The 16539-nt window shown below is 35.5% G+C and overlaps 1 protein-coding gene across 1 annotated transcript in view; it reads left to right on the top strand.

The window, feature by feature from the left end:
* Positions 1-16088, top strand: part of LOC100366991 (protein jagged-1) — a 248417-nt gene extending 232329 nt beyond the window's left edge. Inside the window, exons 22-23 of the mRNA XM_085495845.1 lie at positions 13519-13663; positions 14938-16088. Of these exons, the coding sequence (XP_085351971.1) occupies positions 13519-13663; positions 14938-15359 (567 nt within the window). The 3' untranslated portion in view covers positions 15360-16088. The remainder of the gene's footprint in view (positions 1-13518; positions 13664-14937) is intronic.
* Positions 16089-16539: the final 451 nt, after the last annotated feature.

A 16539-nucleotide genomic window follows, 5' to 3' on the forward strand; every position in this document is an offset into this window, starting at 1 on the left:
CTGTCCAATGTGTAATTCTCAATGCCATACATATGCACGCCAAGTATTTTTTTGATTCGCCAAAGTTTCGCTGTGTTTTTCTGTGATTTTCAACATTTTACTAGTAAAAATGCTGAAATTTGCCGAAAAAACCTGAGTTTTAACGACATATCGCAAAAGAACTGGCATAACCTTTTGCGCATGCGCCAGTCTAACCACTGAGGAAATCGGTGTCGAGGATATTGTATTACGTGACTGTATCTTTCTTTGCACAAGGTTTATATAGATTTAATTCTATCTCGTCAGTTTTAAAGGTAAGAATCTGTGCTTATGGTATTTATTATGAACTTTGATTTATCCTTTTGTGTCCTGGCTTTGGTGAGAAACTAGTGATCGCGCAGTGTCACACTTTGCCAGAAAAAAACAGTCCTGCTATTATTGTAAAAAATGGTTATGAAACGTGGGAATAACTTTTGGCATATGAAATACGTGAATAATAAAAATGTAAAAGTTTAGAACATGTTGATCGTGCACGATTGCTATTTCCGGTGTTCATTGGTGAAGTGTGAAACTTGGTTTCGTGACGACATATTAGACTAGAATTATCAAGAAAACACAAGTCAAGTTCAGCAACCGAAAACACAAGTCAAGTTCAGCAACCGTGACTGCTTGAAAGCAATGATGAAATTGAGAAGTACTGTAATTCAATATCAATGAATCTGTCATCACTTTTAAATTACCTTTGAAGTAAATATGATACCCAAGTGCCCTACTACATACGGGGACCTACCAATGTTGAAGTTTATGGGTAAATCGAACCTCTGTCAACACATTTTCCCAATCAGCTATTTATTTTGGTACTGATTAAGTCAGGATGGCAATTTCAATGTTTAGCTACCATAATTTATCTCCATTATGAGCAGGAAAATAAATTACGGACCCCGATTGAGATGGATAGTTCTTAACGGCGGCCATGTGCAGTATGCAAATTACCAGCACGCTTCTATTAAGGGGGCAGTGAAACAAGATTAGGAAGGGGGTCAAATTCACGTAATCTTCAATTTTAATGATGTTGACTTAATACAGTACAGTTCTCGCGGAAGCTTTGGCTTCACTTCAGCTTCACCTTCGCTTCAGCATCGCATCATTATGGCATTGTTATGGCTTCAGCATCGCTTCAATGTCGCAACATTAAAAAGTTAGGCGGTTATCGCTTTGCTTCATTGTGGCCTCATTATGGCGACAATGTGGCATCAGCATTGCTTCATCAAACAAAGAAGTACAGAACTCATTTCGCCCAACCTCTCGCCCGCTTCCACTTTTCAATCGCTCGCTTTTGCGACCACTTGTTGAATTTCTGCTTTATTTTCGACTGTGCAAAAATTCGGACTACTAACAATTTTCTGGTTTTCATAGATCACGGTTACTAGTTTAGTAACCGTGCATAGATGTTAAACAACCATCAAAAGTGCAAATACTTTTTGTTTTAACTATCTATAAATATATGCACGCAATCTGACCCTTTGACCTAGATTTGGCTGGGATTGACTATTTTATTTTAAACAATATTCTGACGTGACGCACTGAAACAAAATGTATTTCAACAGAAGTACGTCATGGTTGTCCGGGTTTCTTTTCCTGACTGTGTTGAGTTTACGATTTGTATAATTATTGTTATTTCCCCCAAGGAGAACACAAGCCGAAGGACCATGAAGCTAAATAGAAGTCCCATGCATGGACTGAGTGAAAGAAAATATTTCTAAGGCTAAAATAAAACCTAATATCTTTTTATGCATTTGTCAGTTTTGCATATATTTGTTGTGACAAATATCTGGAAAAATCTCGTCTTTCGTTAATAATTTCATTTGTTTGAAATGTCTACCGACCGTGTCCCAATAGTTTGTTTGGAATATCGATCCCCGTTGGTTTCTCCAAATGGTCCCAACGTCCATTATTCAACACAATCAGCATTTATTTATCGTAATTCATGGGAATCATGTCCCGTAATTTGCAGGCTGTAAAACCAAATAATTAAACAAGTACTATTTATTATATATATTTTTTTACCTCGTGAAACTACAACAATGCGTAGAGTTGTCGCGGTGAAACAGTCGCCTTGAAATCGATGGAACTTCAATTATCCATTTCACGCCTTGAAATAAACGGTCCTACTATTTAACGCCCGGACACGCGAGGGAGTGTCCGGGCACGCGCTGAGGCGAACAGGGGGGAATACCTAACGCGCGGGGCAGCGGCAGCAATCCTTGTACTGTATAATATTTGTTTATGCTCAAAATTTGAACCGGAGTGGCGAATTTGAGCAGCTATCCACACTTTTTATGATCGACGCCCGGGCATTCCGGCGAGTCGAGTCCGCCATGTTGTTTACTAATTTTGGTTTGCGTTTAACAATACCATTCGATCCATGGGGGTGACAGTCCTACGAATGTGCCGACATTGTCGAAGGACAAGGACAGGACAAGTTTGTGCAAGTGTGGCGAGACTCTCGTAGTATTGTTTAGTAAGATTCATTTAAAAATGACCATGTAAGACGTCTGTTACGCAGAAATTATTCACCTCATGTTGTTTTCTCATTGTTATGTGTCCCCGTAAACACAGCATTGTATGTAGGTGACAATGCTACGCACACTTGCAATAAAGTCGGTATCCTAAGAATATCGCATACGGTTAAATATCGTGAACGGTACAGAGTTCGATAAATCTCGTGTACGGTACAGAGGGGATATTTTCGTCCAATGTTTTTATACTTTGTAATGTAATTCAAACAAATAAAATACGTATATTCGTAGCCATGGACAAGATTTAAAATTTAATCAACCGTTTTATTCATCCATGATTTGTACAAAGATCGTTTATTTTGTAAGTGTATAAAGCATTTTCCACATTAAGCTTTCAATATAGATTCTTAAACACAAAATATCAAATATATCTTTAAGTGTAAAAATCGATTTTTTTACTGTAAATGGTAACTTCCTGTAAAAACTTAAGATGCCTTTTTTATTTCCTGTACCAGTCACCCACCCCCTGTCCCCACTCTTACAGCATGCGGTAAATTTCTTATTGTACACGCAGTTTACGGTAAACCTGGTTTATACCTCTTGTCGAAAACACAGAGTTTGGTCAATCTCGTGCACAGTATAGCGTACGGAATATATTACGTTTTGTCCACATATTTCAAAGGTTGACGCCACGACACGTATTCAGCTGTGATTGACACTCTATTGTACAACTACAACAAAGAGGGGAACATACACTGTCCCTAATTCAGTTCAACCACGGTCACTATTTTTTAGTAACTGTGGTTCAACCCAAGCAAGGCACGTTTTTTTTTCAAATAAACATGACATACCAAATATGATGAACTTGTGTAATTCAGAAAAAAAAGGTTGTCATTTGTTCCGGCTTGAAGCCTGATGGTAAGGGAAAACATTTACATAACCAGGGCGAGTTGCGTCGAGAGACAAAGCATTTGTTGTTTCTGTTTGGAGCTATAACAGGTAACAAAAGGTCTTGAATAAATTAATGGCGTGATAAACGCCACCTTGTATTTCTATTTTATGGAATCTCTTTATGGAATTTTCGTTTTAGTTGACTTGTACTTATTTTTAATAAAAATATTTTCTAAAAGAGCGGTTTGTTTACTATACTTGTTTTACAGTGGGCGCAAACAAAGCGAGACTTTCTTAGCGGCACTGTTTTGAAAACGATTTGCTACATTTTGCAACAATCTCACTTTTTCTTGCAACACTCGATTATCGACAAATTATGTTTGGTCTCGATACGTATGCTCGAAAATGCTTTTTTTTCACATGAGGTAAATAATTTCCGCGTAACTACGGGAGTCTCGCCACACTTGCACAAACTTTTCCTGTCCTTGTCCTTCGACAATGTTGGCACATTCGTAGGACTGTCACCCCCATGGATCGAATGGTATTGTCCTATTGTTAAACGCTAACCAAAATTACTAGTAGTCCCTTACAAAAGTTTCCTATAGGATTCCTATAAGAATCCTATAGAACAAATTCCTGTAGGATTCCTATAATATTTTGACACATGTTTTCCTATAGGAATCCTATAGGATTTTGCGCGAAAATATTATAGGAATCCTATTGGATTTTGTCCCATAGGAATCCTATAGGATTTTGTCCTATTGGAATCCTATAGGATTTTGTGTCAAAATATTATAGGAATCCTATTGGATTTTGTCCTATTGGAATCGTATAGGATTTTGTCCTATAGAAATGCTATAGGATTTGTGTCAAAATATTATAGGAATCCTATAGGATTTTGTGTCAAAATATTATAGGAATCCTATAAGATTTTGTGTCAAAATATTATAGGAATCCTATTAGAATTTGTCCTATAGGATTTTGTGTCAAAATATTATAGGAATCCTACATGAATTTGTCCCAGCTCTTTTGGAGAAAGAGCCCATCAATCACTCACATAAATAACATCATAAACTAAAATTAGTTAAACAAGAGTATTTTATTGCTTAACATGTACCAGACATAAATTTAATACAATTGTAAGAAAAATAAAAGATAAAACTATTACCATAAATATATTGCACAACATTTCTTAAAATGCAATGAAAATATAAAGTTGATGACTCAGACAATTTGATTAATAAATGTAATTCCCTCCACTCTGTCATTGTTTCTAAATACTAGATTTTTTTCATAAAAATTATTTTATATTACCGAGTAATTCCAAAATACAAATCAGTAAACAATCTCAACCAGCAATTACAAACTTTTCAGTCAATCAAGAAATGTACACTGAAATAAAATAAAAGTTTACTGCCTTGAAATAAAATGATGTACATAGTGAGTGATACACAGTATCCAGACAATTTAAAAAATAAATGTATAAAAAGTACAATTACAAAAATACTGGTATGCATATTGTGTTTCTAAAAAAACCCACAGAACCCTCAATTCAAATTCATTGATTTCTAATACTAGTATGAGAGAGATTCTCCATTTTGGGTCAGAAGGTTCAATTTGTGATAAAGAAATACAAAATAAAATATTGTCAATGCAGTCTTCTGTGAGTTAAGTCATTCATAGGATTTGAGTATTGGACCTGTAATACAAAAAAGAATTTGTTTCAAATGTTTCATTAAAATATTAATTAAAATATTCCAAATACTGTAAAATATTTTATTTTCACTTGCAATTATTTTTTGCTATTTTCGCTGAAGGGATAATTCAGTGAAAAAAAAGTCTAGCGAATATAACTTTTTTTTTAGCTCCGCTGTCGACTTTGTCGAGCGGAGCTTATCATATGAGTGATTGTCCGTCGTCGTCGTCCGTGTCAATGTTTTACTTTTTCGACTTCTTCTTGAAAACTACAAGCCTGAATGCTTTGATACTTGGTGTATATGTACCTTGGGTAGACCTCTCTTAGGTTTGTTCATTTCATGTTGATATCTTAAAAACACCAAGATATACCATAATTATGTTACTCACATGTTCTCTACAAGTTTATGGTCTTCTTGATCCAAAAATTAGGTAAAATGACATCAGTTTCACCATATTACAAGGTTATTGTGACAGCATGGTCCACAGTCCCTGGCACAAACAATGTGTGACTTGTAGTGCATGATGGGTAAAACACTCAGAAGGAGGCTGATGGAAGTACACCATCTGTATGAAGTTTTAACAATTCAGTAAAAACTTGAGAATTTCTGCTTTTGTGTGATAAAAATATAGACATTTGGAAAGTTGAAAGAAAAATTAAACTAAACATGGATATTTTAAATTTTTTTACAAATGATTTTTCATCAGTATTTGTTTATATTTTTTTCACAATGTGCTGACTTTTAAAAGTCTATAGAAATAACGTATATCAATCTGATTTTTTTACTAATTTTTTTTTAAAGTAAAATTTTATCTTAATATATTATTCATTTACTGGGAGTTTTTTCGAAGATGCAAGATGGATGAAAACAAATATAAATACAATAAAAATTTTAAAAACATGCCGTACAATACAACTGATTGTAATAAGATTGACTAAAGTTCAATTTGAAAAAATGTTGACATCTTATGATAGTATGTAATATTTTTGTAGGGGAGTGATATGAATCTAGGTAACTTACTCTACATGTTGAAATATCCAGTCCTATAGGACTGGCAGTTTAAAGTCCTATATTAATTCTATAGTCCTATAAGACTCATGATCTCACACACCAGTCCAATATGACTGGCAGTGTAAAGTCCTATAGGAATTGTATTGTCCTATAGGACTTATGATCTCACATACCAGTTCTATAGGACTGGCAGTGTAAAGTCCTATAGGAATTGTATAGTCCTATAGGACTTATGATCTCATGCACCAGTCCTATAGGACTGGCAGTGTAAAGTCCTATAGGACTTGTTAATTCCTATAGGAATTTACATAAAATCTTATAGGACTATACATGTCCTATAGGATTTCATGAAAAGTCCTATAGGATTTTTTAAAATCCTATAAGATATTGAAAATCCTATAGGAAACTTTTGTAAGGGGTAAACAACATGGCGGACTCGACTCGCCGGAATGCCCGGGTGTCGATCATAAAAAGTGTGGATAGCTGCTCGAATTCGCCACCCCAGTTCAAATTATGAGCATAAACGAATATTATACAGTACAAGGATTGCTGCCGCTGCCCCGCGCGTTAGGTATTCCCCCCTGTTCGCCTCCGCGCGTGCCTGGACACTCCCTCGCGTGTCCGGGCGTTAAATAGTAGGACCTGAAATAAAATTAAAAAAATTAGAAGAGCGTCGGGGGATATATTATTAACCAGTCTTACCAATTGCTAGCTTTATTTTATTCGAATCCATAAAATTCACGAGTTTTTCGACATTTGTTGGCAACTTCCGCGCTAAAAATGGTTGAAAATGTGGATGTGGTTCTCTCGCAAAGTCCCGTTGATAATACAGACAAATATGGTTCTGTGACCCAGGTCATGCTCTGATCAGGTGACTTTCAGCAAATCAATGATGTTGTAACAAAGCATATTTGACGCTAATTGAAGGGTCGTCGTACTGTCCAATCTCCGGCGTCGATTCACTGTGCTGTGACAGGCTTCACAATCATTCACTGAAAAACGTCGGTATATTTTGACAAACGGCTGGGATTTGACCTCAGTTCAAAAAAAGAAAAAAGAAAAACGGAGCTGAGATACAAATCAGTTTTGCAAGTTGGGAAATAAGGTAAACCAGATTGGGGTCGATGATATTCAGTATCGAAGGACTTCCATGTGTATAATGAGTTTCAAATTGTTCATCGACTGGTCACCAAAAATTTACGGCTAGAACTAAATGAACACTTTTTTTCTGCACGTCAAGTGCTATTCGATTTTTTACCAGGCCTGTGGCTCGTTTTTATTTGAAAATATTTTTTTGTGAGAATACTTTTAAAGTACGTATAGATCGAGCTCAGGTCACTGATCGTGACTTAATTTTCAAAATTGGATGTAAAATTTTACCAGACCGACGCCACCACAACCATCCAATCATAGTTGGAAATGTACGCACTTGTTTTGGAACTTGTATCAAGATGGCAGGCGACAACGCCAGGCGGCGTTCGCGTGTTTTGCATGTCAAAGTAGTCCGGGCATGGGATCTGACTCGGCTAAAACTAAACGAAACACAGAAAAATACCACCAAAATGAGGAATCTGAATCTGTTCTCTTACCGGCAAATAAAATGAACGAAAATAAGATAATTTTATAACAAGAACAGTTTCATTTTGTATAGCAAATTGTGTTGTTTCCGAACGACGATTGCATCGTGTGATTTAAATTTATCACGTTTTTCCTTGCAGTCAATATGACACTCGTCACCTTGCAGATTGCAATGTACATGTACTTCACATAGTTTTTGGTACCCAATACTCGCAACATTAAATAATTAAACAAGATATCTTTTTAAAATGTCATTTTACTCTTGGTCATATTATTTTATTCCCCTTACCGCTTTGAATTTCAAATCGATTACATATCGAACTTCTGTACATGTGTTTTTTTCTCTACTGCCTTTCCATGTGAAAATAATGAGGTCATACTCATGTCACAATACTTTGAAGCTGATGCCATGTTGATGCCATGAAACTGCGAAGCTGAGGCCACAATGATGCCACAAAATAAGAGAGGCGAACACAGCTTCAATTTTCAATGACGCGAAGCTGATGCCACAATGATGCGATGCTGAGGCGACAATGAAGCCATGTGTATGCGACAATGATGCCACAAAATCCGAAGCTTCCGCAAGAACTGTACTGTAGTCATATTTTTTTTTTTCAAAACTCCAGATATTATTTTATATAATTGTAAACAGTTAACAATATTAACTAATATATTTTTGGCAATATATCCCATTTTAATTATCTAAATTTGTTTCACTGTATACAGTAAATCTTTATTTAAAAAACAAAACTACAATATGTTAATTAGTATGCAAATTAGCAGCCAATCTGAGACAATTTTCTAGAATGAACACTGCAATCCAATTCAAAGGTAATTTGACATACACTTAGGCTACATGATCACTACCTCTGCTGAATAATTTTGTATGCACTTCTATCTGCATTTATATTAAATGTATTTTTTTTTTGTATTTTTCTCAATAGTATTTTTTTATTTCTTTAGATAGCTTGGCATCCATTCGGTTCAGCTCAAGTGAAATTTTCTGCATATCCCTGGTCAGAATCTATTGTCATTGAAAACACAAGTACTCTGGCTTTTTGCACATTCTTAATATTTTATTTTTGCAGAATCCCGTGAATATTAATTTGACAACTTTGTAGAGTGGAAACAGACTGGTGAATTAGTTCATCCAAGACTTTGGTAGAACATGTTTAAAATAGTACAGTGTGAACTGCAATTTCTTTCTGGCTGTATAAATATATTAAGTAATATTTTTACCTTGCCCGTACCATCAAAGATGGAAGGGAAAGGTATATTAAGGGAAAAATTTTGTCCGGCGTTGTCGTTGTTGTTGTTGTCGTCGTCGTCATCATCGTCATCGTTAATAATTGTTATTGTGTGCATAATAACTTTACTAATTCTATTCCAAACTTTATCAAACTTCGTCACCTTATTCATCAGTATAAAGTCTTCCCTAAGTTTGAACAACATATGTCCTGTATGAAAATATCATGCAAAAATTGAAAAAATCTGATGTGATACACATCAAAGGTCACTGATCTCAGTGGAAATATGCATTGTTGTATGTGTTCAATGAAGCAAATGATTTATCTTGTAATAATATCCTTGGTAATGTATCTCAGAATCCCATACTGGGTTTCAAAACCAACTCATGGAGAGATTGCACAGTCTGATACACATTTGCAAACCTACCAATAAAATCTTTACAGAAAACAAGATGTCAGAAAATCAATATAAGCACTATGAACTGGGTGCCTAACTTTGATCAAGATCTGAAGATAATAACAAATCTGTTTAGTTCAAAGTTATCAAATCAAAAACAATACATAAAAAATACATTAAAAGCAAAACATTTCATCCACATTTTAAAAAGAAAATTATTCTAAAATATATGTATTCTGTATTTGACAAACAGTTCATTCGACAAATGAAAACTCACAGGAATATGTTTCAGCTATTAGAACAGAATGCTAGAGTTTTTATAATACTAGTTTAAAAACTCACTTCAAACAAAGATTGCAGTGTTTGAAGATGTAGGTTCTCAGGAGGCAACAGTACTGTTGACTTCTCCCTCCACTGGACACCAACTAACTATTTAAGTTGATTTGCATACAAAGCAGAGCTTGCAAAATGATAGCTATTCATAAAGGTTTTTTTTTTACTTTTCATATAATACAGTAGTCACACAATGAGGCAGTTCATATTTGTCTCAGTGAATCATTAATTTTTGACAGACACATGTACAAAATACTTGGACTAAAGCCAGCTACAATTTTCTGTTATCTTGCATGTTTTATGAATGTATTCACATCTAAATGCAGCACTCTTTTTTGCAATGAGACATTTTTTTTTATACTAAATTACTTTATATCTGAATTACTTTGAATAAAGCTGGAAATTATGTCTCTTAAAATAATTAAACAAATAAGGCACCAATGTTTTTGTAAGATATTTACATCTTTTAAGGACATTCAGTAGACTGAATCCCCACTGTTGGTTCAACCCCAAAACTTGTTTGTATTCAAAATTAATTATGACAATGCATATTTATATTGAAACAAACTATGATAAGGGAACTGATCATTACCACCCAGCCGGTTTCCTGTGAGTTTGACTCGGTTTACCGTACCGGTCGTTGCTTTACCGTACCGGTCGTTGCTTTACCGTACCGGTCGTTGCTTTACCGTACCGACCGTTGCGTTACCGTACCGGCCGGACAATTACCGTACTGATAGGACCAATACCGACTATTTATCACCTTCGATTAATGAATGCATGGTAAACAAAGCCCCGGTAACTGATCTGCGCCCTGCCGGTAACCGTGAGTCATGCATGAATTAATTGGGCATTTTGCAAACAATAAGATTTTTTTTTTACCCACCCATTGAAAGTGAATAATTTGAAAAGGACATGACTTGTACAACAGAGTGTTACGTCCCAGTCGACTAGAGGACTCGATGGGTTAATTATTTGTTTATATTTGTCAGTAGCTCACACAGTGGAAAGAAAGTCGGACAACCGTCGAAATACAAATAAATAAATTAAATAAAAAAGTCTTTCTGAAATTTCATGTTTTTTTTTCAATATATGTGTGTTATTCACATATTCATGATCGCCTGTAACGCTATAAAACGACAGTCCTACATCGTAGCTTACCCACGACGTTGAATAAAACGTCTCAACCTGTCGCATGAATTCGATGATACTTGCATAATGTGTCAGCGTGACTCGCTTGGCCGAGCTCACATGTATTTAAATTCGGGCTTGGGCGTTCGAAAATCTGTTTTGATACTTTGTTGACAATAACACGCGCAACGCGTGCACGTAGTCCAGATAAAATTCAAGTGCGTAAAACGGAATTTGACCTTGCTCTAGGTCAACATTTTTCTATTGCTTTTCGACCTCATTTTGTGAGTTTGCTTATGGAATTGTCCAAACATATTTACCCGATATTTACACACCTCCTCCAACAATCCCCAATGTAACTTTATTATAACAAAACAGAGTGTGCAAGTGTGCCGGTATATCTCTTTTTGGAACATGTGATTGGCCCTGAAAAGGGCTGTTTGGTTTGGGGCAGAATACGATTTAGACTGGAAAGGTCGGGACTTTTTTTTGTTTTACAAAAAAAATATAATTACAGCCAATACAAAGTCAGCTTGGACATTCAGTTGTGAGACATAACAAAATAAACGGTGCCAGCGATAGATTTTGCGAATGAAAGAACAAACTAAACGCAATCAAAGGCGCCGACCACTTGCGTTGGAAATAAACTAATAAAACGCGTTGCGACGAGAAATCTCGTCTGCATCTATCATTCACGCAAACGCACACACATGCTATTTTCGTATGTTGAATACGTTGGCAACGTCGTCAAATATTTAGCCCAATCACTGAATAAAAAAACATCCAAGCACACGTGCACTGGCGCCAGATAAAGTGAAAAAATGAAAACAAAATTACGTCTGCACTGTGCATTTTTAACAATAACCAAAACCATTAAGTTACATGCCAAAACTACCGACTCAGGATTCATCATACACAAATATAGCCACTTTCATGGAACTGTTATTTTTGTAACCCACTTTGTCGGCTCAGTTGATTTGGGAGCACTGATCCCAATTTAAAAAAAATAAAAATATCGTATAAAATAAAGACGCAGTTCCGTCTGTAGTCATATCCAACAGTTCACATGGACGTACTGGGAGCTCCATGGTCTCAAAAAAATCATGTGTAGCAACTTGAATGTAAATATTATGCAATAATAATGGTAAAGTTTAATCTCTGACAAATAAAAAGACGCAACAAATTGACCTGGTGGTGTATTTGACCTCGAAAGCTACTGCATAGCAAACATGAACAAAATGATTTATAAACTGACTATAACTACAAACTAAACAAATTCTACTCAAATTAATTCTACAGTTTTGCTTTCTCAGGCGATCCTGTGCATAAAACTGAAATTTAAACAGGTCGGCATTTTACCGGTAAACCGGAAAATCAATGCATAAATTAACTTGTCAGAAGTGTGAATTGCCTCCTGCCAGTACGGTAACGGCCTTGCCGGTACGGCTAATGACCTTCGGGTACGGTAAAGCAGCGGCCGGTACGGTAAAGCAACGGCCGGTACGGTAAAGCAGCGGCCGGTACGGTAAAGCAGCGGCCGGTACGGTAAAGAAACGCATGCCGCAGGAGACTCACAGGAAACCGGCTTGGTGGTAATGATCAGTTCCCTAAAGGGAATTATATTATATAACAAAGGGCAAGGTCACCAGAGTTCAACTATGTTTTCATACTAAAAAGACTAAAAATATCTTTTTTAATTAAATTTAACAGCTAATGGGAGCACATGTGCTACAACCTTTGCTTACTTTGAACTAAATGTTTTTTTGTTTGTTTTTGCAGGTGCAAGGCCAGAATTATTTTTTTTCCGAAAGCAAAGCCACTGGAATTGCATGTATTACAAAAACATACCGGTACTATTTACTGTGTGTCTGACAATTGTATAAAGTTTCGCAGGTCCTATTTTTTTTTTACTTTGTGAAGTGCTGTCAACCAAAGCATAAATATGTGTTTCTCTGTACATAAATTTCACACGATTTGTTAATATTAATGTATGATAATAAAAACAATATTTGTATCATTGTTGTATGAGAGGTACTATTGTCCTTATTAGAGATATTGAAACTAATCCAGGGCCACAAACTAGTTTATCCAAACAGACACAACGCTGACTTTTCTACATATTTGCAGATCTGATTTGTATACTTTCTTGTCATTTTACCTGTTGTACTGGTTTGGTGCTATCTGGTTTTCTTGCTGAGAATAATGCTGACCTGGATGGAGAGTGCTATCAATTTGAAAATGCCATAGAAATCATGTTTGCCAATTTATGTCCATGCAACTTTAGAATGACAACTAGCAAAATTTAGGCTGTGTCATTCATGACTTGTTTTTATACATTTTAAGTGTTAAGGTTTATTGTGATTTGAAGTCGTCCATACCACTATGTTAAAAACACTAACATTGCTCTAAATTGAAATTAAGAATCTTATTTCTTATACGACAAAATATTACTTCTCCCACTGCCTGTGTGTTTACTGTCAATTTAGAGTGATGGTATTTATGGCATCATTAGCATTGTAATTTAATTCTGGGGTTTAGTGCAAAATTCAGCCTGTTCACTCAGAGTTGACTAGCATGGGTTAACACATAGTTGATCAGTTCGCGCATCTTTTTTAACAGTGGCTCAAATTGTGTGAATGTTAAACAGGGATCTCTAGTAAACTAGACCAATAAATTGAATTGTATGAAAAATGTTGTCTAACATTGTAACTATATTTTTTCTTTTTTTTTTACAGTCAACTCCAGACAAAAGCAGCTATAACATTAGATTAATAGTGGACAGCATAGCTAACCATATTAGTAAACAAAATAACAGTTCAGTATTAGCAGCAATTCAAGAAGTCAAAATTGAAACAACCATTATTAACTATGGAGGATCAGGTAATAAATTATTGTGATGATCTACCAACCACTTTACAGCGATGCTTGCACTCCATCCTCGGCCAGTTGTTTGGGGAAAACTTTCACTCCTGGTCAACTTAGTTTAGCTAAGTTGCACAGTGTGTAAATTCACAATCTACAAATCAATATAAGATTACATCTTAAATTTGTATGAGAGATTTGCTATGTAGGTTTACTATTTGCATATGAATACAACCATAGTGATTTACAATCCACATAAAAACAAACAAACACACAAGGGTTGATGGTAAAATAATGTTACATACTGAATAATAGTTGCGTTCACGCACAGCTCCTTAGCACGGGCTAAGAGGTCAAATTCCTAAGTACGGGATAAATCTGATTCGAATTTAAGACGCGGTCTAGACCCTTAGCATGGGCTAACGATGTATGTGCCTTCTGCTGCGACTTTTGGGTATGAAAATTGTCCCATGTTAGTATAACCATGGTATAATGACTCTATTCCACCAGTCATTACTCTGCGCCCACACTGATCGGGTCGCTGAAGTAGAGCGTACAGCAGCTTCAATTGTAGACAAAATAAATTTGGTTCGCTGTCTACGACATGCATTAATAAAACTCTGTATTCTGTTACGCCTGTTGTATACTGTTTCCGTGCATCCAAATAAGTTGGGTACGTCTTTTCTCGCGTTCCTGTGCACGTCGCTTCAAAATTAGAACGAAACATGCCAGCAGCAGAAATAGAACCTCACGCGTGTCATTCATTTTTCATTCGTAAATAGTGGCTTACCAAAGGTCACCGACTAATGGCACCCTTTAGCCCGTGCTAACGACTGGCCCTCCCTGTGCGTGGACGCAATTGGGTCTAGCCGAAATGCAAATATGCTAGATAATCCTAAATCAGCTTAAATCTTAGCCCTTACTTCGTGTAACGTGAACACAACTATTGAGTTGGTCATATACATGTAGGTATATACTAAGATACTGAGTGTGATTATTATTTTGGCTTTTTTGAAAGATTATATATATGCCCAGATTAGTGTCACTGCTGTACTTTAAATCCCACTGAAGGTCACTTCATGCATCTGATTTTGTTTTTCAAGTTGTCCGCCTCGTGTGTATTTTATTTTAATGAATGCTATCCAGTGCCATATGTGTATCTCTGACATGCCTTGACCAATCATGTTGAAACTTTATATACGTATTAAACTTTATAACAGAACAGGCACTATCTAATGCAGTTACTTCAGTGGAACAAGTGTTGATCCATATTTTTTCTTTTTCCCATACAGATGCCAGCCATTTAATACCTCTACTGTGCTCAATTCTGGGTTCAATAGGACTTGTGTTAACAGTAGCTGTTTTCTTTTATTATTGTGGACGGCGGAAAAGGCGTCTCCGAGAAAGATACGCCAGGAATAAACAGCTACAAAATAAGTGTAATATAGATGTTATTGAAAGCAAAAATAATCAGAGAGAACAATTTAGGAAATTAAAAAATCCTATTTTTGAACATAGGAGAGACAATGCTAGTCGCAGTAATGAGTCAACATTAGAATTAGAAGAAATACATCATTTAAATAAAAATGTTCCAAGAACTCAAAAAGATATCTATAAACCGAAAAATACAGAAACCAAACAAAACATGTTGAAAAATCAACAAAAGACATTGAATGATAATTCGAGAACAGTTACTTTTGAATTGATGGTGTAGCACATGTGTGTATATGCAAGAGTTTGGCCAGTCAAGGTGTGATATTGTTGTCGCCATGGTAACAATAGCATGCTGATTGTTGTGTTCGTCAGCTTTTGTGATGGTCAATTTTAATGGCTGCATTAAATAGCTTTAAAAATGTGTCTTGTGATCTGGATTCGTGCATATGTCAATACAGATTATGGACTGGGAATCCTCTGATGTGTTAAAGCCAGGAAATCACTGAGCTAGGAAATCGAATTCTTTGTGACTATTGGAGATGATTCAGCTAACACGAAAAGACTGCCAGCCATGAAGATTCATTTTCATCCCCAGTTGCTTTACTTGTAAAAAAAACGATACTAATTTATTACTAGATTGAGACTATACAGGCTCAGTTGGTTTATTTTTTTTCGTCTAGTCTTCCTCGTCTAATTTACCTGTTTATCCAAATTCAAGCAAGTTTGATTTTTTATTGACTTGTGTATTGTTTTTATTTTTTTATATAAAAAGATGCCTGATCGATTGTTAATTCACATATTTTGTATGTTGCTACCTAGCAAATGTAAATTAACTCATAAACCCAGCCAAAGAGGTTGACACCATGTTTATTGCCATTTCCAGATAAAAAAACTATATGAATTTAATTTACTATCTTAATAATTATTGTTACGTTTTTTTGTATATATGTACATATTTTAATTAATTTTTCATGTATATTTGATTAATTTAAATGATAATCAAGAGTTACTTCATTGTAGTATTTATATGGTTGATTTTAAGTAACATACTTTATATACCTGGTATTCTCAGCACAAAAACAACAGCATACCCTTTCACTCAGAATAATCTAGAATATTTGCCATTTTTAGATTCAAATTTTTTGAATGTGTTCTTATGGTTGTTGGATTGTAACACAGTAATTGAACAACAGCTCTGTGGTGGTATTACTGTTATTGGATTGTGACATGGTAATTGGACAACAACCATGTGTTGGTATTACTGTTGTGTTGGTATTACTGTTGTTGAATTGTAACACAGTAATTGGACAACAGCCTTGTGTAGGTATTACTGTTGGATTGTAACACAGTAACTGTACAACAGCCCTGTGTTAGTATTACTGTTGTTGGATTGTGACACAGTAATTGGACAACAACCATGTGTTGCTATTACTGTTCTTGGATAGTGACACAGTAATTGG

Source organism: Saccoglossus kowalevskii, chromosome 2 (genome assembly GCF_978046115.1).
Source record: "Saccoglossus kowalevskii chromosome 2, keSacKowa6.1, whole genome shotgun sequence".
Lineage (NCBI taxonomy): Eukaryota > Metazoa > Hemichordata > Enteropneusta > Harrimaniidae > Saccoglossus > Saccoglossus kowalevskii.